General features: G+C 31.0%; 3 protein-coding genes across 16 annotated transcripts; 2 read left to right on the top strand and 1 right to left on the bottom strand.

Moving 5' to 3' along the window:
* LOC121128750 (ABC transporter G family member 20) lies at nucleotides 1–2,476 on the top strand. The gene has a single exon (XM_040724349.2). It carries the CDS (start codon nucleotides 82–84, stop codon nucleotides 2,284–2,286), a length of 2,205 nt encoding a protein of 734 aa, XP_040580283.1. The 5' UTR covers nucleotides 1–81; the 3' UTR covers nucleotides 2,287–2,476.
* On the bottom strand, nucleotides 2,347–21,103 carry LOC121128748 (voltage-dependent calcium channel subunit alpha-2/delta-2). 14 transcript variants are annotated; one of them, XM_040724343.2, is made up of 16 exons: nucleotides 20,818–21,086; nucleotides 20,131–20,221; nucleotides 19,937–20,053; nucleotides 13,843–14,044; nucleotides 10,633–10,743; nucleotides 6,843–6,981; nucleotides 6,681–6,785; nucleotides 6,105–6,624; nucleotides 5,754–5,840; nucleotides 5,431–5,496; nucleotides 5,010–5,066; nucleotides 4,620–4,948; nucleotides 3,520–4,554; nucleotides 3,143–3,438; nucleotides 2,959–3,035; nucleotides 2,347–2,893 (listed from the first exon to the last, which is right to left on the bottom strand). In XM_040724343.2, exons 1-16 carry the CDS (start codon nucleotides 20,967–20,969, stop codon nucleotides 2,783–2,785), a joined length of 3,495 nt encoding a protein of 1,164 aa, XP_040580277.1. In that variant the 5' UTR covers nucleotides 20,970–21,086; the 3' UTR covers nucleotides 2,347–2,782. The 14 variants fall into 14 exon arrangements, with proteins under 14 accessions (XP_040580277.1, XP_040580276.1, XP_040580278.1 ...); XM_040724342.2 differs by lacking the exon at nucleotides 5,431–5,496 and adding an exon at nucleotides 5,281–5,367; XM_040724344.2 differs by lacking the exons at nucleotides 5,431–5,496; nucleotides 10,633–10,743 and adding exons at nucleotides 5,281–5,367; nucleotides 12,051–12,083 and having other exon boundaries at nucleotides 20,818–21,069.
* LOC121128751 (PAT complex subunit CCDC47) lies at nucleotides 17,859–19,868 on the top strand. Its single transcript, XM_040724352.2, has 2 exons — nucleotides 17,859–18,317; nucleotides 18,379–19,868. Exons 1-2 carry the CDS (start codon nucleotides 18,161–18,163, stop codon nucleotides 19,644–19,646), a joined length of 1,425 nt encoding a protein of 474 aa, XP_040580286.1. The 5' UTR covers nucleotides 17,859–18,160; the 3' UTR covers nucleotides 19,647–19,868.
* Nucleotides 21,104–23,902: the final 2,799 nt, after the last annotated feature.

The following is a 23,902-nucleotide window of genomic DNA, read 5'->3' as shown; positions in this document are numbered from 1 at the left end:
GTCATTTTTAAATACAAAAAATTAAAAATAAATAATTTTAATCTTTAACCATGATTCATCAATTAAGTATAACTATTAAAAATGACTGACTTTGAAGGAAGTGAAATGGATCAATTACAAATCATGAAGAATGATAACGAACATGATCCTCGTGCTGCCATTTCTGTCAAAGGAGCATACAAGAGCTTTGGCTGGGGTAAAAAGAAAGTTAATGTTCTTGTGAATTTAAGTATTAGAATAACAAAAGGTCATATATATGGACTATTAGGTCCTTCTGGAAGTGGAAAAACTACACTACTTCAATGTGTAATAGGAAAGCAAAGTTTAGACTCTGGTAGTATTTTAGTTTTCGGAGAATATCCTGGTACAAAAGACTTAGGTGTGCCAGGGAAGAGAGTTGGATATATGCCTCAGGATTTAGCAATGTACATGGAGTTGACGATTATGGAAACATTAGAATTTTACGGGCGTATTTTCAATATGCCGAAGGCAAAAATAAAAAAAAGGGCAAAATTTCTAGTTGAATTACTGGAGCTTCCGAAGAAAAAAATATTAATCCAAAAACTTAGTGGTGGCCATCAAAGAAGAGCCTCTCTAGCTGTAGCTCTTTTACACGAACCAGATTTATTAATTTTGGATGAACCTACAGTGGGAGTAGATCCAGTGTTAAGACGTAATATATGGGGTCATTTGGTTGACATTTGCAATAACCCTATTAGAAAAACTACAATTGTTGTTACAACTCATTATGTGGATGAGGCTAGACAGGCAAATATGGTTGGCATGATGCGATTTGGAAGAATTTTAGCTCAAAATTGTCCGTCTAGATTACTCAAAATTTATAATAAGCCTACTCTTGAGGCTGTATTTTTCAACTTATGCGTGAGGGATGAATCAGAAATATCTATTTACTCATGTGAAACTTGTGAAAGTGATGAAGTCTTAAATCTAAAAGTATCTGATTTTCGCGAAAATTATTCAAAAGTAACAATTCCATACCCATCAAAAAAAAATTGTCCACGTTTAAGTTCACTACTTGCTTTCCATCGATTGAAAGCACTTGTTCTGAAAAACTTTGTTCGCATGTGGAGAAATATTACATTTCTTCTATTTCAATTCATTATTCCCACGATTCAAGTCACACTCTTTTGCATTGCAATTGGTCGAGATATCAAAGGATTAAGTATGGCTGTAGTAAATGATGACATTGTTGGTAAAGAATGCAACGGATATGCAAAGGAATGCTATCATCAATCTATACCATTTATTTCTTTTGCTGGGAATGACCAACCAAAAAATATTAGTTGTCTTTTTTTGCAAAAAGTTGATGAAGCCATAATTGATTTAGTACACTATGAAGAATATAAGACTGCCAAAGACGCGGTAATTGCTGGAAAACATTGGGGAGTTATTCACTTTTTAAACGGATTTTCAGATGCATTTCGTTGGAGATTAGGTGCCCTTTTTCAAAAGGAGGATGTGGATATAAAAAAAATCAATACTTCATACATATATATTGACTTGGATACAACTAATCAGCAAGTCATGTATTCATTAAAAAGAAGTTTATACGAAACTTTCCGTTCCTTCAGTAAAGAATTACTAACTGAATGTTACGACATTAAAAATGTAGAAGGCTATCCAGCAAAATATGAAAAACCAATTTATGGATCAATAAACCCGACCTTCACTGAATTTATGGCACCTGGTATCATTTTGTCAATTGCATTCTTTATGGCAGTAGGATTGACGGCACAGAGCTTTATTTTAGAGAGAAATGATGGTCTTCTAGAAAGAGCGTGGGTCGCTGGTGTAACCTCAGCAGAAAATATGTTGGCTTATATGATAGCCCAATTCGTTGTCGTGATTTTCCAAGTCACTTTTGCCATAGTTTTCTTGATTTATGTTTTTCAGATACCATCTGTAGGTTCTTTGTGGTTATTGGGTCTCTTAACCACTTTCCAAGGAGTTTGTGGTATGTCTTTAGGTTTATTGATAAGTGCTCTTTGTAATCACGAACAAGATGCGATACAAGTTGCTCTGGGGCTGTTCTATCCGACGTTACTATTATCTGGAATTGTTTGGCCCATAGAGGGAATGCCTAATAGTCTCAAATACGTCAGCTATATATTTCCTCAGACTATCGCTTGTGAAGCAATGAGAGGAATTCTCTCGAGGGGATGGGACCCAAGATGGAAAGTAGTTTTTCTAGGATTTGTTGCAACAACCATTTGGATATTTATTTTCCAAATTCTGGGTGCGTTAATCCTTCGTTTTAAAAGATAAGAATTATAGCTTTTATATGTAAATTTATTTATAAATGATAATACGTAATAGAAAGCAGTCTTATCTTATTATTGTTCTAATTAGAATATTTTATTATTTTTATTCAACGGGCACAACTTTTTAATATGACAAATTAATTAATATAATATGTAATAGAGACTGAAAATTAAAAATATTTATATAAAGAATACTACTAATACTAATAGTTTTAATCACAACACATTTGACTAAATAATTGCACCTTGTAGTACAAATAAAATCAGTATTCGAATTGGACAGTACATGTTTTGTAATTGAGAGACCATTTCAAAATTCAGCTCAATGTAATAGAAATGGAAGACTAATTAAAACCTAATCAATTACACAAATATTTTTCAAGACAAGTTTTTTTTCTCATCTAAAATTATGAGATATTTATATATCTAGTTTCTGTTTCGAGACAATCAATCATTAAATAAATCGCCTCAGATAGGAACGGTATTGACGTTGCATTGTATTACAATAGTTTTCGCAGGAAAATAGGTGACAATAATGACAAATACATCAGAATTAGAGTTTTCCAAAGCCCCGGTAAATTTATGGAACCTTTGCTACATTCTGATGTTTCCTGAAAAACAAAATTAAACTTTATTATACATACAAAAAAAAAAAAAAAAATCAATCCAAGTTTACCATATCACTTTGAGCAAAACAGCCTGATTGTCTCTTTCGATATCGATGCGGAAGAAGACAATTTTCTGTTGCCATAACTTAAAAATAATAATGAGATTAAATAAAATTGAAAATAATTACTACTCACTTGTAATAAAAAGTATTACGGGATATTAAAAAAAAAAAAGAGTATGTTAAGTCTTACTTTCGACTGGGCCCTTCGGAAAAGGCGGTGCATTACAATGAGCGCATTCTGGATTTGAGACAACAAAGAGACCATTTATATTTTTAAGTTTGAACATATGCAAGTCCCTTTTACATTCAGTTTCTGACCTACAAGTTGAAGTCATCCTATCGTGAAACTCACTTTTCTTTAAATTGGGATTAATTGTCCAAACTGAAGTCTTCGTTGTACAACGATGAATACCTTCCTGTACTTTGTGATTGAATTGTGACAGTCCAAACGATCCCTCAGAGAACGAATAAATGGTCGTGAGAAAACTTTTGGGTTTCAAGAATTGGAGTAAAAGATATATTTAAATTTAATCTGTAACTTAATTGGATAATATTAGTCTTCTGTACCTGGTAATTACAATCTGAAGTGCTTGAAAAACTCCTAAAAATGAATACCAAACTTTCACTGCTTGGTCCAAAGAAAATGGCAAAACTTTAACACCCGATGCAGTACATTCAAATGAATCAGGACAGAGTGCTTGATAATTAATTATAGGATTTTCATCCACAAATATTTCGAGCTTTTCCACCATATGCCTCATTAAATTAGGATCTACAGAACCCAAAAAATCTCCTAAAGCAACATCCTCTCTATTGGAGTGTAATATTGATCCAGAGATGTCAATGATTTCACATCGTAGTTCAGTGTTATTGAAACAATTATATTCATCTGTTTTTATTTCGCTGGTTGCATCCGAAAAAATCTTTGCTAAATACTCATAACTTAATTCTATTCCAGATATACCAGCCATAAACTGATTGTTTCCTTGCTTAACAAAAAATGGTTTCACCAAATGTAATTGGGCACGCTCTTCAAAATCTTCGACAGGATTGTTTTTAACCAATTCTGGGCGAGTCACAATTTCAATAGCATCATTGAAAATAAATTCATCGTGATCAATTTTGTACTTAGGCAAAATTCGATTTTTAATTTGGTTTTGTTTTTTATCAAGATATAAGAAAGGCTGATCGAAATTTTTCCTTGAATACTTCGTGATAACTTTGTAAATTGTTGAATTATATGGATCATTAGATAATTCATCAAATCCAGTATGAATGGTGAACCCCCCTTCAGTTTGAACAAATCTTGAAGGGAAATCATGAGGTGATAGATTCTGAGCCATTAATGATTTAAAGACAGGAAGTGCATTTTTTACATCCCATGATAAATGATGCAAGGATTCTTTAGACTCACACTTTCCTTTCTTGATTTGTTTTATTAGCCATGTCAAATTCTGGTTTTTTATTATACCATTTTCGTTGCAATAAATCCATGGAGCAATATCTGCATTTTCTATAAGACTGAGCATATCAGATATAATGTTTATATCCTCTGCTCCCGGTTTAATGTAACTCCAATTTTCCGGATTTACAATCCCCACACTAATAAAGAATAATATTAATAATTACATGCAATAACAAAAAGTCAGATTACAAAATTATCTAACCTAAAGCTAGAATTAGGAACATGGAAATAGTTAAACTCGAGGACTTCATGATCAATTTCAATGGTTGAACTTCCTTGAATTTCATCTATCATCTGCTTCCTAACAGTCCTTAATGGCTCCGATTCGCCCACAACATCCGCAAAATCTACATGCGATGGATCTTCGAAATAGTTCATGAAAGACCATAGTTTAGGATGGAATACTAAAAATCCATTTTGATTCAGAGCAAATCCATATCCCAATGCACCCAATTGACGTCTTGGAATAAGAGCTTCTAAATCATTCACAGGAATATCAATCCCTACAACTCCAGCAAGTGTTTGATTATCCTAACATAAAACAATATATATTGTTTCAAATTTTGTACAAAATCCATAATATAATTTTTACCGATCCATCTGATGTATTGAAAACAGGATACGTCACGGTTGTTATGAGTCCAAGGCCCTAGAGAAAAGAGTAAAGTAATTACAATCAAGATATGACTAAACAGATCAATCTTATTTGGCACGCTGAAATATATAGAATACATAGAGAGAGAAATAAGTTCAACATGTCTAAAATAATGAATTAACTAATTGTAAAGTACATTTCAAGCATAATAATATAATTCGAATAACATATTTATTATGCACAATAATAAACAAATTTTAATACACACCAAATAGTCCCTACTGTAATGCGTTGATTGATAATAGGTTTTGCTGTTAGTTAGAATAAGAGGCTTACTCAGGACACGAGCATAATCCTTTACGTGTTAGCATTAGAGAAAGAAGAAGAAAAAGACATTAATTAAAGAGTAGACACTTACACTTTGAACATTTAAAACATTCCCAAAATCAGCCAATGCAATTGGTAATTCACTCATCTCTTCTATCTTGTAATGAAAATAGCAAAGTTATCATTCAAGAACCCAAAACCTCAAAAGCCCGAAGAAAATGTATTTAACTTTAAAAAAATATTTATATATTTAGTATCTTTTAAGATTGTAAAGTACATTTTCTACAGAGTAGGTTGATAGGTATGTTATGAATAAAAAGAATATTTTAAAACATCACCAATATTAGTCAATATTCATTAAGTAACCAAACCCAGTTATTTTTTTATTGAAATTCAAAAAATTTAAATTACTACCAAGGCATCGGCGTACACCGATGTAAATTGAAGAGTATGGATCTTGTTGAGTACTTGAGGCCTTGCGATAACATTTAAATAGGAATCCTAAAAATATCAAACAACTTTATTGTTGGAACATCAATACTAAAATAGTTTTCATTTCCTACTAAAATGAAAAAATCAAAATTCACTTTTTTTTTATCTTGTAGAAAATTGTAACTAATTGAATATAAGGGGAAAAAATTGTATTGAAATTATTGATTTGCAATATTTGTGTAGCTGGATTTTTTGAGGAATTATGATAAATGAAGAGCTATGGCTAAATTGTATGACACATTTTTAAAATCCTTAAGCCTCCTAGATACATACTTGAACTTTGGTACGAATAGCTCCCATTGCTGTAATTGTAGTAAAAGCCCCTCCAGTTCGACATGCCATGGTTTTAAGAGCAACTGTGGGCAAGGGATGAGGTCCAACTGCATAGCTAAATATCCTTACATTTTCAGTCAAGGTTTGGTTTCTATAATAATTAATAACCTTTTCGGGGTAAATAGTACCTCCATCACTAAAAACCATAACTAATTTATGACACTCTGCACCTTCCTCCTCTTCTTTTGTTCTTTCAAATTGTTCAAAATTGTCATAAGCAAAATTCAAACCATCCGTATAAGAGGCAATGTATCGAGCCTCCAATTGATCAATTCCATCAAATATAAGTCGTTTATTACGGGAATTGGCCTGCACTAAGGTATCTAAACACGGCGTCACCCATGATACATTTCGGTCAAAAGATGCTACATTGAAATAGTCGTCCTCCCCAAGAGTATTGATCAGCATTTTGGCAGCCAATTTCATAATGTCAAAGGACTGACCATGCATACTTCCACTCCTAATATATATATAGTTATCTACCAAACAGTTATCAACTTTAAATTAATGGCTTACGTATCAAGCAATATGATCATGTCTTTAGGAGTAACAGAGCCATGAATATACCAGGGACGTCGTCGAACATCAAATAAATCCGGGTGTTCAATACTCGATTGCCACCTTTTATATATAAATAAAATCAGACTATATTCATTCATTTGGATAGTTAATGAATACCTTGCAGCCGGATATACTCTCAAAAATCCTGTTTGTGATCCAAAACTTTGCCAATACACACCTGGATATTTTTTATAATTATCCTTAAGCACATCATCTAATGCACCTGACCATTCTATTCCATTTAATATGTCTGGATCTATATCAAAAGAAAAAGAGAAACTATATCATTAGCAATGTTTTGAATACATTATGCTATATTTTAGCCTCTACAAAGACGACTAATTAACGAAAGAAACCATTTATTTATATAAATAAATCGTTAGTCTAATTGTACCCCTTAAATAGTTATTTGAAATGGCAAAAATAAAGAACTCTTACAGATAACAGGTCATTTTTTTTTCTTCAAAAGGGCCAAACAGAAGGTAATATCGTTGGCCAGGAATCTTTCTTACATATTTTTTTACAGTTTTTACAAAAAGTGTTGTGGTTAGTATTGTATTGGACTAAATATTTAGGACTAGTGTTGGATCAGCCCTAGGACTGATCGCCTTGTCTGATCAGTCTTTTTTCCCCCACCCCTTTCAGTCTTTTTTTTTTTATAAGTCCGATCATTTTTTTACCATTCAACGGTTCTAGTAGCTTATACATCGATCTTTCAGTCATACGGTCCAAGCTATCTTTTTATATTCTTGACTCATAGCTAGGATTGAAGAATATAAAAACTAAAAAAAAATGAATGAGTGCTAGAACGTAAAATAATAAGTTCTAGTCGCACATCTCCTACAGGTGTCGTGTCTCTTTGAGATAGATTATGAATTATGATGTAACTTTAGCGACTCAAATTACGTGATTAGTAGTAACCAAGGTTAATAGAAATACATTAACAACTGAAATTATGCAGTTACTACCAATGTTAATGTATTTCTATTAACCTTGGTTACTATTAATCACGTAATTTGAGTCGCTAAAGTTACATCATAATTCATAACCTATCTCAAAGAGACCGATAAGGACCGGTCCTAGGACTGACAAATTTTATTAGACCCGGACCGATAGGACTACAGTCTTTTTAGGTTTTTTTAGAGCGATCTAACACTATTTAGGACAGAAGGACTGTCCCGTCTAGTTCAGTCCTGCATATCCGTCCTAAAACTTATTAAGTTCCGTCTTTGGTAACATCAATCAACTTTATTTCTTCTTTTTTTAATCAGTTCTAGTACTCGCAGTCCTAAGGATTGATAGAACCGTTCCTAAGACTGTATGGGACCGAATTAATCAGGACCGACACAACACTATTTACGACTATCTAACCAAAAAAGGATACATAAAACAAGTTTATTCCGTTAAATTATTTGGTCGTTTTGTACAAGGCAAATGACCCTATTGCAAAAATCTTTATTTCAATATTGAATTGAATTAACAATTTTTTTTTCTTTTTTTGCAAATAGGTCAATGCGTGAAGATGCAATATTTCATTAAGTTAATCCTTTAAAAACTAATTAAGATGATCTAACTACTATTTACATTGTACATATTATACAAATGTATGTGTTTTGTTCCATGAGGGAATGTTAAATAAATGCAGGTAAATAATTTTAATAAGTACCAAATCAAAGGATTCTGTATCCCAGTAAAAAAATACCATGGAAGTTGTAATTTCATAGCTTTTTTATTGTTAATGCCTAACAATAAAATGTATAATGTGTAAATTATATATGTTTATTTTAGTCAATTTTTAGGTAGATGTGGAGCACAATTAAGTAAATGTGCATGGATATTAAACATTCTAATCAAATCAGCTTTATAGAATAACCATCATAGTAATGTATTATTACGTATATATCAGGCTTTGATGATAACTCATCCATTGTGCATCATTGAAACGTATATCAAGGCAGGGCGTCCCCAGGATTACATTTACAATTTTTTTTGAAAAAAAATCAAATATCAAATTTTTTGGAAAAAATTTCAAAAATCCAAAGTTATTTACAAAACGCTCAAAAATACACAGCTATTCACAAAAAATTACAAAATTTAATTTCAAATATAAAATTTTTGGAAAAAATTTCCAATATCAAATTTTTTGAAATTTCTTTTCAAAAATCCAAACTTATAAACAAAAAAGTTCAAAAATCCACAGCTATTCACAAAAAAATTCAATAATTTAATTTAAAATATTAAATTTTTTGAAAACTAAAGTTCAAATATTAAATTTTTTGAAAATTAAATTTCAAATACTAAATTTTTTGAAAATTAAATTTCAAATATTAAATTTTTTGAAAATTCAATTTCAACTATTAAATTTTTTGGAAAAAAAATTTCAAAAATTAAATTTTTAGTCTGCCATTTGCCAGAATGGAGGGAAAAAATTATAGTAAAAAGAAAAAAATCCTTAATTTGTGGGGAGCTACAGCCCCTCCAGCCGTACTCTGTGGACGCCACTTATAGCAAATAAATAAAGTTTACTAGCATGCTCTAATAACAACATTTTGCTAAGCCACGCAATTCATCAAACAATTTCCTTAATAAATCAAGGATTATTATCTCCTTCACGATATCAATTATCTGTAGAGAAAGTTGATGCAGGAGTGAGTAGCCTATAGAAAAATAATTGAATTCTGTGACCCTTAATGACTAAATGGAGTCGATGATGAATTTTGGGAAAAAAATCGCAGAAGCAGCCGTTAAGAAAGTAACACCTGCATACAACAATTACACAATTTGAACGAATACGAATTTTGAGTCATCTTCTCCTCTAAGGAAATGAACTGAACCAGAGATTTACAAACATGAACACTCCGTCCACAAGGAGACTTTCCTCATTCATTAATATGTAGATTGGTGGTTATTATAATTATAAAATGTACACTTATATGACACATGCAAAGCTAAACTACAATTGACATTTCACATACGCTAAAAATGTAAATCATAAAATAAAGTATATTAAAATGCATTCCATTATACTATATATAAAATCACATAATATAACCCAATTACTTTTCATCAGTCTATCTATGAATCTCAGATTTAAATAACATGTACCACCCAAACAGTTGAGTTATTTTAATTAGTGATGTAAATCGTGTGTATTTTTTAGCTGGCCCGCATTTTCAGAATGTTCATCTGAAGTATGAATCTTCTACTCCTCAGCTGTTGTCATTATTCAGGGCGTCCGCTGGATTATATATTTATTTATTTTTGAGGGGAGGGGGAGATTGTTTTTTTTTTAAATCCCAAAATTAAAGTTTTTGGAAAAAAATTTCAAAAATCCATAGCTATTCACAGAAAATTAAATTTTTGACTTGGCTGCATAATTTGACCGAATGACGAAAAAAATCTATAGTAAAAGTATAAATTGCTTAATATGGAGGGGGACAGCCCCTCCAGCCCACCCCTTGTTGACGCCCCTCTTATTATCTAAATCCTGAGTAATAAACCTATTCTTCTACAACATTCAATTATATTCGAAACCTGACTGAAAATTTATGTGTGCTCATAAATGACAGAGAGTAACCTCGAGGATATGTTGATGAGTCCTCGATGGACTCCGAGTAGAATATTGGATCGGCATCGGAGTAATTCTTGCCAATGCCCTTGTTTATTTATTTCTCCTCCTCATCACAGCTAATTGTAGCTGATCTAAGCTATTCTCCTCTAAAACAGTCTTCAAATTGTACAAAAGTGTTGAGTTTCGATATATTTTTTTAACATGCCTAAAATACACAGGATTTTCCTCACTAATTAACCATAAATAAAAAAACATACATGTAAACGTAAGAATTGATTTCAAGTAATTATAATTTTTAAATCAAACGCTTTGAACAATACATTTCTTTTTAACTACCTTGTACAACACCAAGATTGGATGAATGATCTTGCCAGAACATTCCATTATCGCATAGATCACAAACGCTTATACAGTCTATGCAAATTCTACTCATTTGATTAGAATTGTCTATAAAGAATGAAAGGATTAAAAAGTAATTACAAACAAAAGAAGGTTCTAATGACTTTGAATATGTATATTTTCAAAGCCTTTATCACAAATAAAAGTTATTACACTAAGAAAGAGGGAAAAATCAACTAAAATACAGAGTGGTTCTAAAGTAGAAGTCGGCAGCCATAAGGTACTTACATATCAATATATAAAATTTATAATTATTTTTATCCAAAATTTTATTGGTTTGAATAAATTTGCTATATTGATTATGATTGACTTTCAAATTCTAGATCCAAAGAAAAAAAAAAATCATCATATTGAAATCACGTTTGCGTACCACATAATAGGTTTTGCATGCCAGGGTTGGCCGACCTCTGTTCTAAAGGATCACATTCTAGACCATGATATTCAAACCTCTAACAATGATACATTATAATATTTATAAGGATGACAATTAATACCGGGGGCGTCCGCAGGATTACATATTTTTCTGGAGGGTGGGGTTTGGTTTTTTGGCATTTTTAAAAACTCAAAAAAATTTATTTTTTCGAAAAAATATCCAAAAATTTTAACTTTTATAAAAAAAATTCAAAAATCCATAGCTATTCATACAAAAAAATTTTTTTCGGGAAAAAATATTAATTTTTTTTGGAAAAAAAACTTCAAAAATCCAGAGTTATTCACAAAAAAAATTCAAATATTCATTTTTTCTGAAAAAAAAATTCAAAAATCCATAGTTATACAAAAAAGAATTCAAAAATCCATAGCCATACAAAAAAATCAAAAATCCATAGCTATTCAAAAAATATTTTAATTTTTTCCCTCGCTGAATAACAGTATGCAACAAAATGAAGGTCTTGGAATGCCCGCAGTCTTAAACCTAAAATTATTTTTGTTAATTAAGCCGCAGAACACGAATATGACCATTAAAACTTTTAACTTAAGATTTCGACTTTAAAGTCTTTTTTAAGAAAAATAAAGTTTCAAGGTATAGCTACGATTGAGGTTGTAGAGTTTGAAATTTTAAATGGTAATTTTTGTATTCAACGGTTTTGATAACATTAATAAATGTGGGTTTCAGGCTGCGCGCAAAATGTTGTTGCATGGTGTAATTTGCCCAAATGACAATAAAAATTCTAATAAAAAGCAATTTCATTTAATTTGGGAGGGGGAGGCTACAGCCCCTCCAGCCCATCCCCTGCAGACGCCCCTGAATACGATGAATATATATATGTAACGAATGACATTTACAGGTCTTCTATTTTCTAATGGTCCTTTAAACGCCCAAAAAACGGCTAAATTAGTTAAAAAATTAAACATACCATAATGCCAAATTCGAAGTTTATCAAAAAGCCCTGATAGATTTAAAATAAATATATAAAGCTAGCCCTTCCATAATATAGTAGAGTGTATTTATAAGTTAGTACTGGGATGAAAAAAGTTATGTTCATCTTGGAAAAAAAAATAGTACAATAAAAGTTTGAAAATTGAATTTTGATCCTAAGAATCACTTATTGGCGAATGTGAATTCCAATGAATGACGAGTATATACTGTACATATGTACTTATAATTAGAGTTGAGTAGTTTGTAATATACAAAAAACGTAAAAAAAAATTGGAAAAATAATTAGAAGTATCATTTACGCTTTCAGACACGTCATTTTTTAATTAAATCCCATAGGCCATAAATAAAGCTACATATATCAACGTTCAAAGTACTACGATATTATGTAAATCAGGGATGTCCAACCTTTTAATATAATGGACCGTATTGTCACTTTAAATATTCTAATGGGCCACAGAACCTATTAAATTAAATTTCATGAAAAAGGACTTCATACAACAAAGCTATTCAATGCATATTTATTACACATTTAAGGCAAATATAAAACAAGGCCAAATCTAATTTTTAAAGGCCAAACGGCTTCAAAAAAGGCTTATCTGGCAACCCTGTTTAGGTGCGTCACCAGGATTTTATTTTTCTTCTAGGAGGAGGCTTGTTTTATTTTTTCAAAAAATTAAAACTTTTGCTCCTCTACATAATTTAATTGTATGACCTTTTTTCAATTAATTCAATCAATGAATATTTTTCAATATTTGTACGTATGAATGCGCTTTCTACTCGTTTTGATGATATTCTGACAATTTCTATAAAAAATACGTATTCAAGTGAGAATGAGTAGTGGACCCCCCTTAAACATTAAGCGGGGTGCAATGCAGTCCGCTAGCCACGGGTTGGGCAATCCTGATCTAGATCATCATGAGTGTCACTAGCAACAAAAAAATTCATGGAGATATTTAATGTTTAAGCTAGTTCGAATACTGAGGTGGTGAACAGCCCATTGGTACTAATGGTTAAGTTATCTAGACAAACAGACTAGATACAGACAACTCTACACTAGGCCTACTGGTTTTTTACTAACCACAGGCTAGCATTGTTGTCGATCCCTGCTTATAATACATTTTGCTATGAAAATAAAAAGTGTCATTTGAATTGGTCAAAAAATATGTAGTTTTATGATCAGAAATCTATTTTTGATTTTTTTTTTTTTTTTTACAAAATTGATATGTAAACATAAGTCGCAAATGTAATATCTTAAATAAGACATTTCACATAATTTTTTAGAGTATTGATAAGTATGAAGCATTTTTTCCAACTATCTCTCATCCTATAATATATTTCGATTTAATCTTCTATAAGTTCAAAGGCTTCTTTTGGTATCAATAGGTCTAGTTGATGTAATAGAAAGCATAGTGTATAGAACAAACTCCTTCAATTATTGTTGTAGTTTTTTTTATTTCACGCTCCCTAGCAAAAAATTGCTTCCTTCGAGCCTAGCTAGAAAGTCTTAAGAAATCTTACTTTCATAAAACTATTTGAAAATTAAAAACATGTTCCTACATTCAATTTTTTAAAATTTAAAAACAATAAAGTGTAAGGGATCTTAAAAACTTTATATATGTATATATGTTGAAATTACTGCATTAATAATACTTAGATACATAATATAACAAAGAAAAAACAAAAAAACTTTCGTGGAAAAATAATTGAATTATTAGTTATTTATGAAATTCCATATCCGAATTAATGAATAAATTATAAAAAATACTTACATCCTTCATAGATTTCTAATGGAATGTGAACTCCCGATTGTTTTAAATTAACGTCTTGCTTAAATTTAGGGTCATAAGCAAAGTCAGCAGAGTTTGTTTCATGAGATTTGGCCATATTGAGGTAATTGCTGAGATTGCCTATACTTAAGTCATCATTATATTTGTAGTTTTTTACCAAGCCCTCAATATTGGAGACTAAATTCTGTAAGCAAGGAAATGTATTTAGTTAAATCCCAGGAATTAATATATATTTTTTTTAAATGTTATAATTAATTACAACTGATGATTGACTTATTTGTGAAATAAATTGATAGGATGGTATAGTATTATCAATTTTAAATTTCATTCCATAGTTTATCTTCACTACTAATAAAGCAAATTTTGTCGGTCTGGATGTTTGTCAAGGTCTCATTTTTGAGTGTGTCCTTAATATTTTGAAACTTGGTGACTACAAAATCAAAGAAGTAACAATGTAGCAACGACCGTGTGTTAATGAAGTTTAGAGTGTCATATTAAAAAAGAAAAGAATTTGGGAGTATATATGACATGGTTGGAGATTTGACCCCGGTTTCACAGCCCAAAAGTAGGGGAGGGGGGAATATTTAAGGTAGAACATAAGCATTGTTTAATAAGTCTTTTCTAGGGTAAAAATGTCAGTAGATTATGGTTTTTTAAGTTTCAATCCTGTATTTTTTGTAGTTTAGACAAGATATTTGAATTATTGACCAATTTTCCCCAAAAATGACTGGTTTTGAATGACAAAATTTTTGAAATCCAAGTTTTGTAAACCTATACAATCTACAATGTATATTTAAAATACCATTATGTATGTAATAATAATACAAAGGGGCCAGAACTTTAAAAGAAAACTGTCTCTTTAGTTTTTTTCTGCCATATTTTTTGTACAATGGCCGTTTAAAAAATATGTCTCAAATGACAAACGGTAATAAAAAAATTAACACTTTTCGATAAATGCCTGGCTCTAGGTAGCCCTATCAACTAATAGGAAAGTCCTACAGGCTTGATTTACCAATCATTTTCGTGGTAATTAAAAAGCCTTTAAATTGATACCTAATTTATACTATTTCTTGTACAAAAACTTTTTTTTTAAACTATTAACTCTACTCCCTAATTTTCTTGACGTGTGAAAAAAATACCGTCCGTCATTAAAATAGTTGGTACATACAAACGTTGGGAGCTATATTTGAAAATTTAACCGTTTTTACTTGAAATAGTAGTATCCTTTAGGCAGAACTGTTTAATTTTCTCTTAGGATGTATAATATTACCGATTTTTATACGATTTACGCATTTAAAATTTTATGCAAAATTTTGCATTACGGGAGGGCGTGACAAAATAAAAAATGAGCGATTTTCTTGAAAAGTTAATTGATTATTCCTAGGATATACTTCTTTATGAAAGTGATACACAATGTGTCTCAAAGTACTTAATATTTCTGTTGTTTTTTTAGTAAGCAACAGAAACTTGATTTTTGAGAAAAATATTCTTGTTTCGAAACGTGTGATATTGCACAATCACATGACCAGTAGCTACTTGATATTGACTAGATCAAGCTCCAATTTATCTACCGCTACAGGTTTTTGACTAATTGATTCATTTGTAGAACTGAAAAATGCTGAAGATATATTTTATTTCCTTGAGATTAGACATACTTTTACAAAAATGGTTCTATCTAAAAAAAAATATTATATATTACGTATTTTTGACTTCAAATTTGAATTTTAATAAAGTTTTTGGTATAGAAAACATGTATTACACATAAGAATTCAAAACATCATATTTTCCCAATTTTGGCAGTGAAACCGGGGTCGAATCTCAAACTATGTCATATCTACAATATTATTCAAACAACATTTGTCTGGCTTTTGTCTATACCTAATAACTATGAGCAATACCCGGCATTTCCGCTAGTTATGGCATCAAGAAGCCTATATTTGTAGGAAATGTGTTCGAAAGCTAAGTACTGAGCAAGTGTAAGCAAATATTTGATTTATTTATTTAATTATGATTAATCATGGTTAACCAAATCATTTTAAGCAATGATTCAGAATGTTTCAAAGCCGGATAAAAAGAACCTACTACTAAGCTTATATTGGTTAAGCTTTTGATTATTCCATCCAATGTATGAATATTATGCGATTAAAGGTATCTGACTAGGTCTATCGTGCGTGTACACGTATACGTGTATGTCAATATATGCTGGCATGTTGATCGGAGTATTTCTGATCGGCAATCAAGTGACATATGGTGATATTAGATCGTTAATCGTATTATCACAATCGGTCTTGATCTTTATATCGCAACAGAAATAGCAAAAAAATTGACAGTCCAACTCCAACTAACCAATTCAAGGAACATTTAAAAAAAAATTGCTATCCAATCAATTTAAATAAAATTACATATCATGTAATTGTGATGTTGTTCTCGGTACCGGTCTTTGTCTTGAGACTACTCTCGAGAATGTTTTTTATAGTTTTGGTCTCGTTTCGGTCTCGACACTTCAAAGTCTTGGGATTGAGTCTAATACACTCAGTCTTGGTCTCGAACTTTATAAACTCGGTCTTGGCTCTTTTATGTGTCGTGCCGAATTCGGCCGATTTGAAGAAAATATATATATATATTCGCTTCTAAGTAAAGTCCTTCACTTGACTTGATTTTTTAGGAGTTATATGCATTTTTTATTCATTACGATCAAGATAAAATAATAAATAATTCATTTGCAAATGCTGAATGTTAGTACCTTTTTGTTATTTGCTTTGATTTTCTTTTATAAAGTTATTTCCTGTCAAAATATGACACTGAATCGTGGGTATACCTTAAAAACTTTTGGTTTAAAGGCTTTATAGGGCAAACCTGTAGGTGTTGAATTTTTTTATGGTAACTTTCTTGTTCTACGGCTTTAATAATAATAGTAAATGTAGATGTTTAATTATTCGCTGGTAGACTATATTTTAGTTTTTTTCTACACATATTCTATTATTCAAAGGCAGACTATATTTAGTTTTTTTTTCTAAATATAATGTATTTTTTTACAATAGTAAAATGTTGTAAATGAATACATTTGAAAAAGGTCTAAAAATTGATTATTTAAATTCAAAAAATATATTTATAGCTATATATACATAAGTTTAAAGAAATTGTATATTTGAACACGATCGCGATTAAATTGATCGGATTACTGATGACAAATGGACCTGATCGTTATATCGCTGTGAATTTCTGATCACAATTTTTGATCGGATTGCAATTTTTTCCCTGATTGCTCACAAGCCTGGATAAATGCAAGTTATACCTAGGATCAAGGAGTTTGTTATTTATACATACTCCTTGAAGATGTAATTTATTTCTCCACAGGAGATATGGGAATTTATAAGTGATAGGTATAATTTTCTGTCACTTTTTAAAAGTATTTTAATTTTTTGACATTTTCTCACATACTTAAATGTTTCAACTATCGTTTGACGAAATTTCAGGAATCTGACATGAACTATCAATGTAATATTGTATCTCGCAAATCATAACATAAAATTAAAGAAGCTGTGAAAATGAAGTAGTAGTTTCTGTCATACAAATATAGGTAATATTGACATCACTAAAATCAGAAGAAAATGCTACATCAAATAATGTTTGTTATTGCCTTCAAATCTAATTTTTTTAGAATCCTAACATAGCTACGTGTATGTTGACATACAATATCTTAATAGTTGATTAAATAAAGTCTCCATGAGAGCAACTCTTCTCCCAATATCCGTCCATATAATTACAATCCAACATAAATTGCAAGTACACGCCCGTTAGATGTAGTAACCCGCCTTTAGGGATAAAAATAATTCATAAAATGTGTGTTTGAATATATAATAGGTATATTATTACATGAACAAGGCATCGATAATAATAATTTATTATCAACGATCTCCAATTTATTATATAACCGTATAAATGAAAAGTAGGTATGATCGAATCAAATATACCCGTTGTATCACAAATGTGTTGTTAGTTACTTGTTATTAGTGATCACGCATAAATATGATGACGCATTGATTCTGTCAGCAGTTTCCTCTAGCGGTTAGTAAGTATGTTTTCTCTCTCTCTCTCTCTCTCTTTCCTTTTCTCTCTCTCTTCTCTTCTCTTTTCTTTTCCCTTTAAATCCCCTTCATCCTATTTCCAAGCCTCCCAACCTTGCTCTCCCTCCACCTTGGAATGCGGCTTCGTTGAATACTTGGATAGCTCACATTTACGACATCTCATGCTATATTAAATAGATAAGGAATACAACTCGTAGGAATACTTGAAAAGTATGAAGTCCTGGATCTTGTTATTGCTGTGCAGTGCCCTCTTCTTGTCCACTTTGACTTCCGGCCTGGAACAAGAGGAGGATGACGACTTTTCCGAGTTTGACGAAGATGAGGATGAGTCGGGCCAAAAGATGAAAGAAGCCAAAGATATGGGAAAAGGTAATTTGTGAAGGATTCTGACTCTGGAATGTGTCTTAATAGGCTTAATGTGTTGATTTAGGTGATGATGAGAAGGAAGAAGAGGCGACAGTGACGGACGAGGAGGACGAAAATCCCATAGATGAGGAGATTGAACGAAGGGAGGAAGAATTCTCCCATTTTGAAGATGAAGAAGAATTCGAAGGCTATAAACAAGATGCTGAAGAATTTGAAAATAAAAAGTCCAACGACGCTCCTCCACCAAAAACCATCCAGATCACCAAGATTCCAGCCCATCTACATACTAATTGGGAAAATTATTACTTAGAAATCCTCATGATTTGTGGAATACTCGTTTATTTTATTAACTTTTTTACTGGGAAAAGTAAAAATCAGAAAATTGCTGCGGCTTGGTTCAACAGCCACAAATCTCTTCTTGAGTCCAATTTCGCTCTGGTAGGAGATGATGGAGCCAAGGATGTAGAAGATATTAAAACTCAACTGCAACAAGACTCAGGACATATATATACTCTCTGGTGCTCAGGGCGGACTTGTTGTGAAGGAATGTTAATCGAATTAAAACTTCTCAAAAGGCAAGATCTTGTTTCTGTTATATCAAACTTAATGAAACAATCATATGACCAACTTCAAGTCAAAGTTGATATGAATCCAGAAGATGTAGACACTTATGTCTTTGCTCTGGCTCTCAAGAAAACAGCCACAAGAATGTCGAAAGAATTGAATGACATAAATACTTATTGTCCGGAAAGACGAACCGCGGATAAGTATGGGGTTCCAAGCAACTATCAACTTATGTCAGAAATTCCTGAAGTATCAACTGCAATGTTAGATTCGAAACTTATTGCTGTACTCACCAATTTTGCAGACTCCATAGACTCTATTCATATATCAGATCAATACACGGGTCCTAAACCTACGGATGATCAAGCTCCTACAACTTTTAAGGAGGGTCGTCCTGTTGTAATCTTCAATTTTAATTTATTTCTCAAAAATAAGAGCTTAGATGAGGCTATTGAAGATACCAAGCTCCTTATGCAATTGGTGTTCTACTTCATTGATAAAGTTAAGAGATTCAAGTTGAGTAAAGAGGCCAAGAACAAGGCCAACAAGAATCGTAGTAAAGTGGCTGAGGCCTTTTGGAAATCCATTCATGCTATTAAAGCAGAAAAGGCCCAAGAAGAACGGGAGAAGCGACGTAGAGAATTAAAGGAGAGAATTCGAGAAATTGAAGACCCTGATAAACAAAGGAAATTGGAAGATAGAGAAAATCGTCGTGATCGTAAAAAGGCTGCACCTAAAATGAAGCAGTTAAAACTAAAGGCAATGTAACTGATAATTATTCAATTCTAGTGTTTATTTGCTTTGATTTTTTTTTTATACTAAAAAAAGTTATTGTGATCTCCACTCATCATTATTATTATTATTAAGTTATTTATACTTCGCAAACGCATAATGAAGTATCAAGAGATCTTGTGCTCTTCAAGATCGTTATTTTCCCTACTTTACAATTGTTTACCCATATTATTAGCCAATAAAATATTTTAAACTCAATTATGAGAATGTTATGAATATACATAAAAGTAAATTATGATTTCATTTATAAATATTTAGTGTCTTACTTTTAACGCTTTGATGTTATAGTCAAAAATCCGCGTGATTTCTTTGGAAACAGTTTCGGCAATTTTTTTCCCGTCTGTTGAAACAATTACACTTTCTCCGATATTATCTTGAAATTTCTATAATAATAGGATGATTAACATAGATTTGTAGATATGAATTTTCCGTTTCAAAGAACACTTGATGGTTAGTTTACCTTTTGAAAAGTCTCTGCTCCAGTCAAGTCTCCGTCTCCACTTGATATCTTTTTGAAAGCTTCATCAATTCGTAAGCTCCATGACTTGGCCCTAGAAAAGAATTAATAGTAGTAAGACGCAAATTCCACCAATATTAAGTAAGTCATTCAATCAAGTTCATCAAAAAAAAAAACAAGAGTTGTGTTTTGGAAATGAATGCATAAGACGTTTCTGGATTTATAAGTTATATCGAGTAGTATTATGAGATGTAAATATTATATATTAAAAGTTTTATGCTTAAACACTCTATGAGTCTATTTGTTCATTTTTTTAAATAATAAAGTTAGTTAACTAGTTGTTTACATTTTAGGAAGAACTCCTTGAAGAAAGCATAGTCAGTCTTATGTTCCTTCATACAATCATTGCACTATCCAATGTCTCACAATATCTATTATACATATATAATTAGTTTTCCAACATTGAATAGACATCAATTGTTGTATATTGACATAACTTCATAAGAATTTTTAAATAATAACTTGACCATAAATAATATATTTTTTTTCTAAATGACAATTCATATTATAATTTGCGAAAGACTTGGTGTAAAGATGTAATAGCTAAGTTAATGTTCGCTATTATTGATTGGATCTATCATCTAGGCTATTACTTTGAATAAGAAAAAAAGTGAGGGAGGGGATACTTACGTTTCAGCACTTGGAAATGTTTGAGATTCGACGGAATGGAGACAAAATAGTATCAATACATAGTAAAACATGATAAAGAATGAGACGGAACGTTGTATCCCGATACTTTTGCTGTAATTAGCAAGCCTACTTTTCTCTACTGATGTTGCCATGTTTACATTATTTTTTTCTTCTTCCAATGTTTTCGTACGCTGGAAAGGAAGTAGTTAGTTAGGTAATGAATGAGCGATGTCTTCTCTATATAGACAGTTTCTAGCTATAGTAAAACTAAAAAGCCTCCCAGATTATTAAGCTTAGCCTTCTTTCCAAAAGGTGGCGCAAGAGCAATATACCATCAAATAGCGCTCCCTATCAATGGTTTTAATAAAATTAATAGAGTGCATTATCAATTCTGAATTAGTATTACATGTTCATTTTTAAATGACTAAACAGGTGAAAATCAATTAAAGCAAATAATTGTATAATTGAAATGTATACCATTTATTTCTCTTAAAAGTTAAAATAAATTAAAAAAGAAGCATTTATGGTTACACAACACAAAATCCCAGATCTTTTAATCCTCTTTATTGCATGTGGATCAGTGGTGGACGAACCCACAATTTTGCAGAATTTTTATAGTTATCACAATAAAAAAAATTCATCTTTTCTACAAGATTTTAAATGTTATAATTTTCGAGAGAAAAAAAATCAATTTTCCTTTTTAAAAAAGAAGTTATTAGTTCAAATTTAGTTTCTTTTAAAGATTTTTAGCTCTAAATTAAAAAAAAAAAATTGTCAAATTTGGCATTTTATTAAAATAATTATACGTCGGAATTGGGGGAGAGGGCTTGGTATTTGAAACTTTTTTCCACCGCCAAAATTTGATCGAATGACTTTTTTTTAAAGAAGATAAATCCTTAAACAAATTATTGAAACAAAGGCGAAGTAGAACGGCCTTAGGACCGATACATGGTAAAATAGATCCGACTGATTAAAAAAGAAAAAAAGTATGAAAAGGGGGGGGGTCTACTGATTAGAAAATAAGTCCTAGGACCGATCCAAGACTATCCAGAATGTGTCAGAAGAAAATGCGGTTGGCTGTGGCGATACAAACCAGAGAAGATTCGGAGAAGCAGTCAAAAGTTAGATTGTTGGAGAGTGGGAGGAAAACTGTACAGCTCAGTCCAGATGGAGCAATCGGAAATTACAATATAAAGATGGTCTTTGTATCTTCATAAACATTCTTTATTGTCCAAAGAGAACGAAACAGGCTGCAATACGTCGTTACTCAAAGGTTTCGAATCCTCAAAGTTGTATATCTAAGACTGTAAATTCATATTTCCAATAGATATCAAGCCAAGTTATGATTACCATAACAATTGACTTATTGGCTCTTTCAACGAGCCTAATTAAATGATACAATGACATTTGAATATGTAATGTAACAAAGTTTCTAATAATGGTCTTCAGTGATATTTATCAAAGAATATGGATATTAGAACTCTATATATTCATTCATGTCAATTCCAAATAAGAGTCCAACTCCAACTTCATTAACATGTAAAAGAAATATTGATGTAAATTCCTTTGTCAATGTTTCATTCCATCAATGAATATATGTATTTATAGAATAGATATAAATACATATTTAATGACAACAGAAACGTCTCTAAAAAAATTATTCGATACTCATGTAATTATCTAATTTGGTCAATTGTAGTACATTTGCTTGGGGCCGAAATACGGTAAGGTTTCATGAGTATTGTTCAATTTGAATAATACGATATTATAATTGATAACGGAGAATTCAGTGATTAGCACTAATTCCATTTGAACCGCTGTCGTGTTTATTTATTTTTCTGTCATCTTAATATATATTATATTGCTGATAACTAGACATAAGATTTATGAACGATCGCTCAATCACTCAAAAAATTATTCATTTTGTCCTTTTCTGGAGAAATCGCTTATTATGCCTAGTATGAAATAAATAGAGAAATTTTGGATTCTAGCTAGATTTCACAACAGCTTTGGTGATTCTTCAATGATATTTTTGGAAAGAAACTCCACCTGCAAAAACGCTCTCTCTTTTTGGATGGAAAATGAAATCAGGTTTATGATTACATGATTGGATATGTGAGGAAGCCGGATTCCGACAACATCTAATGATAGAAATAGAAAATTTGGCACAAAATTACTATTCAATAATATCTCTTAAATCTAGCATAAAAAAGAATAATAGTTTTACGGCAAATTTTTCCTTGAATCTGTTAGGAGTCATGGGTCAAAGCTACCATCACAACACAGCCTATTTTGAAAAGTTAAAGAAAATTGTATGTTAATTGAATCAAAAAGATGTACTTCCAGTTAACATTGCCAGCAAGTTATTGAAGATCCACCCCTTGGAAGCCTTTCATCAAAGCTAATTTGTAACTTTTACGGGGAAATATTACAAATCTTGAAATAGAAGAAAAACTAAAGTATCGTTCTCTGAATATATTATTTGCTTTTTGAAGCCGAAAAAAGATAAACAAACTTCTGGAAAAAAAAGAGAAAATACTTCAGAGATAAATATTTTACTATTTTATTCACAGAAGTCCTTATCTTCCATTTTTGCAAAAGGTTGGTCGTATAATCCGTGGTGGCGATAATAAGGCGTCTCCGTTGAACAAGACTCTTGAAGATCTCACAAATTTCAAATTTTCTATTACTACTAATGTACGTTAAACGTTCTTTATGTATGTTTAAAACTACAATTACTAATCGAATACAAAAAATAACGGATGAAAATCTTTTTAAAATTTTGAATTGTCGATATAAAATAGAAAAATTTATTAATTAGTTATGGTAAAGATGAAACAACAAAAATTACTTTAAATTATTCCTATAAAACTGTATTTTTCTTATATACAAACTAGCACGAACACGCTATCTTATAGATAAGCAATGAAAAATTAAAAAGATTTTATTTATATTTAATTTGTTTATGTTAAAATTTTAAACTAAAAAGATATACTATATACTACTAATATACAATAGGTAAATTTCCATTATAATACATCCTTGTATACAACATTTTTGTTGGTTTCTGTCCCTTTGATGTAAA

This window comes from Lepeophtheirus salmonis, chromosome 13, assembly GCF_016086655.4.
Source record: "Lepeophtheirus salmonis chromosome 13, UVic_Lsal_1.4, whole genome shotgun sequence".
NCBI classification, from domain to species: Eukaryota; Metazoa; Arthropoda; class Copepoda; order Siphonostomatoida; family Caligidae; genus Lepeophtheirus; species Lepeophtheirus salmonis.
Note: the sequence above shows the minus strand (reverse complement) of the source record. Positions and strands in the feature narration are given on the sequence as shown.

Excerpts from the sequence above, each read along its gene's own strand:
- LOC121128748 (XM_040724342.2), bottom strand. The coding sequence starts at position 20,969 with ATGGCAACATCAGTAGAGAAAAGTAGGCTTGCTAATTACAGCAAAAGT. Across the intron at positions 20,222-20,817 it reads ACATTTCCAAGTGCTGAAAC|GGCCAAGTCATGGAGCTTAC; the intron begins GTAAGTATCCCC and ends ATTCTTTTCTAG. Across the intron at positions 14,045-19,936 it reads ATAACATCAAAGCGTTAAAA|AATTTAGTCTCCAATATTGA; the intron begins GTAAGACACTAA and ends CCTTGCTTACAG.
- LOC121128750 (XM_040724349.2), top strand. The coding sequence starts at position 82 with ATGACTGACTTTGAAGGAAGTGAAATGGATCAATTACAAATCATGAAG.
- LOC121128751 (XM_040724352.2), top strand. The coding sequence starts at position 18,161 with ATGAAGTCCTGGATCTTGTTATTGCTGTGCAGTGCCCTCTTCTTGTCC. Across the intron at positions 18,318-18,378 it reads AGCCAAAGATATGGGAAAAG|GTGATGATGAGAAGGAAGAA; the intron begins GTAATTTGTGAA and ends GTGTTGATTTAG.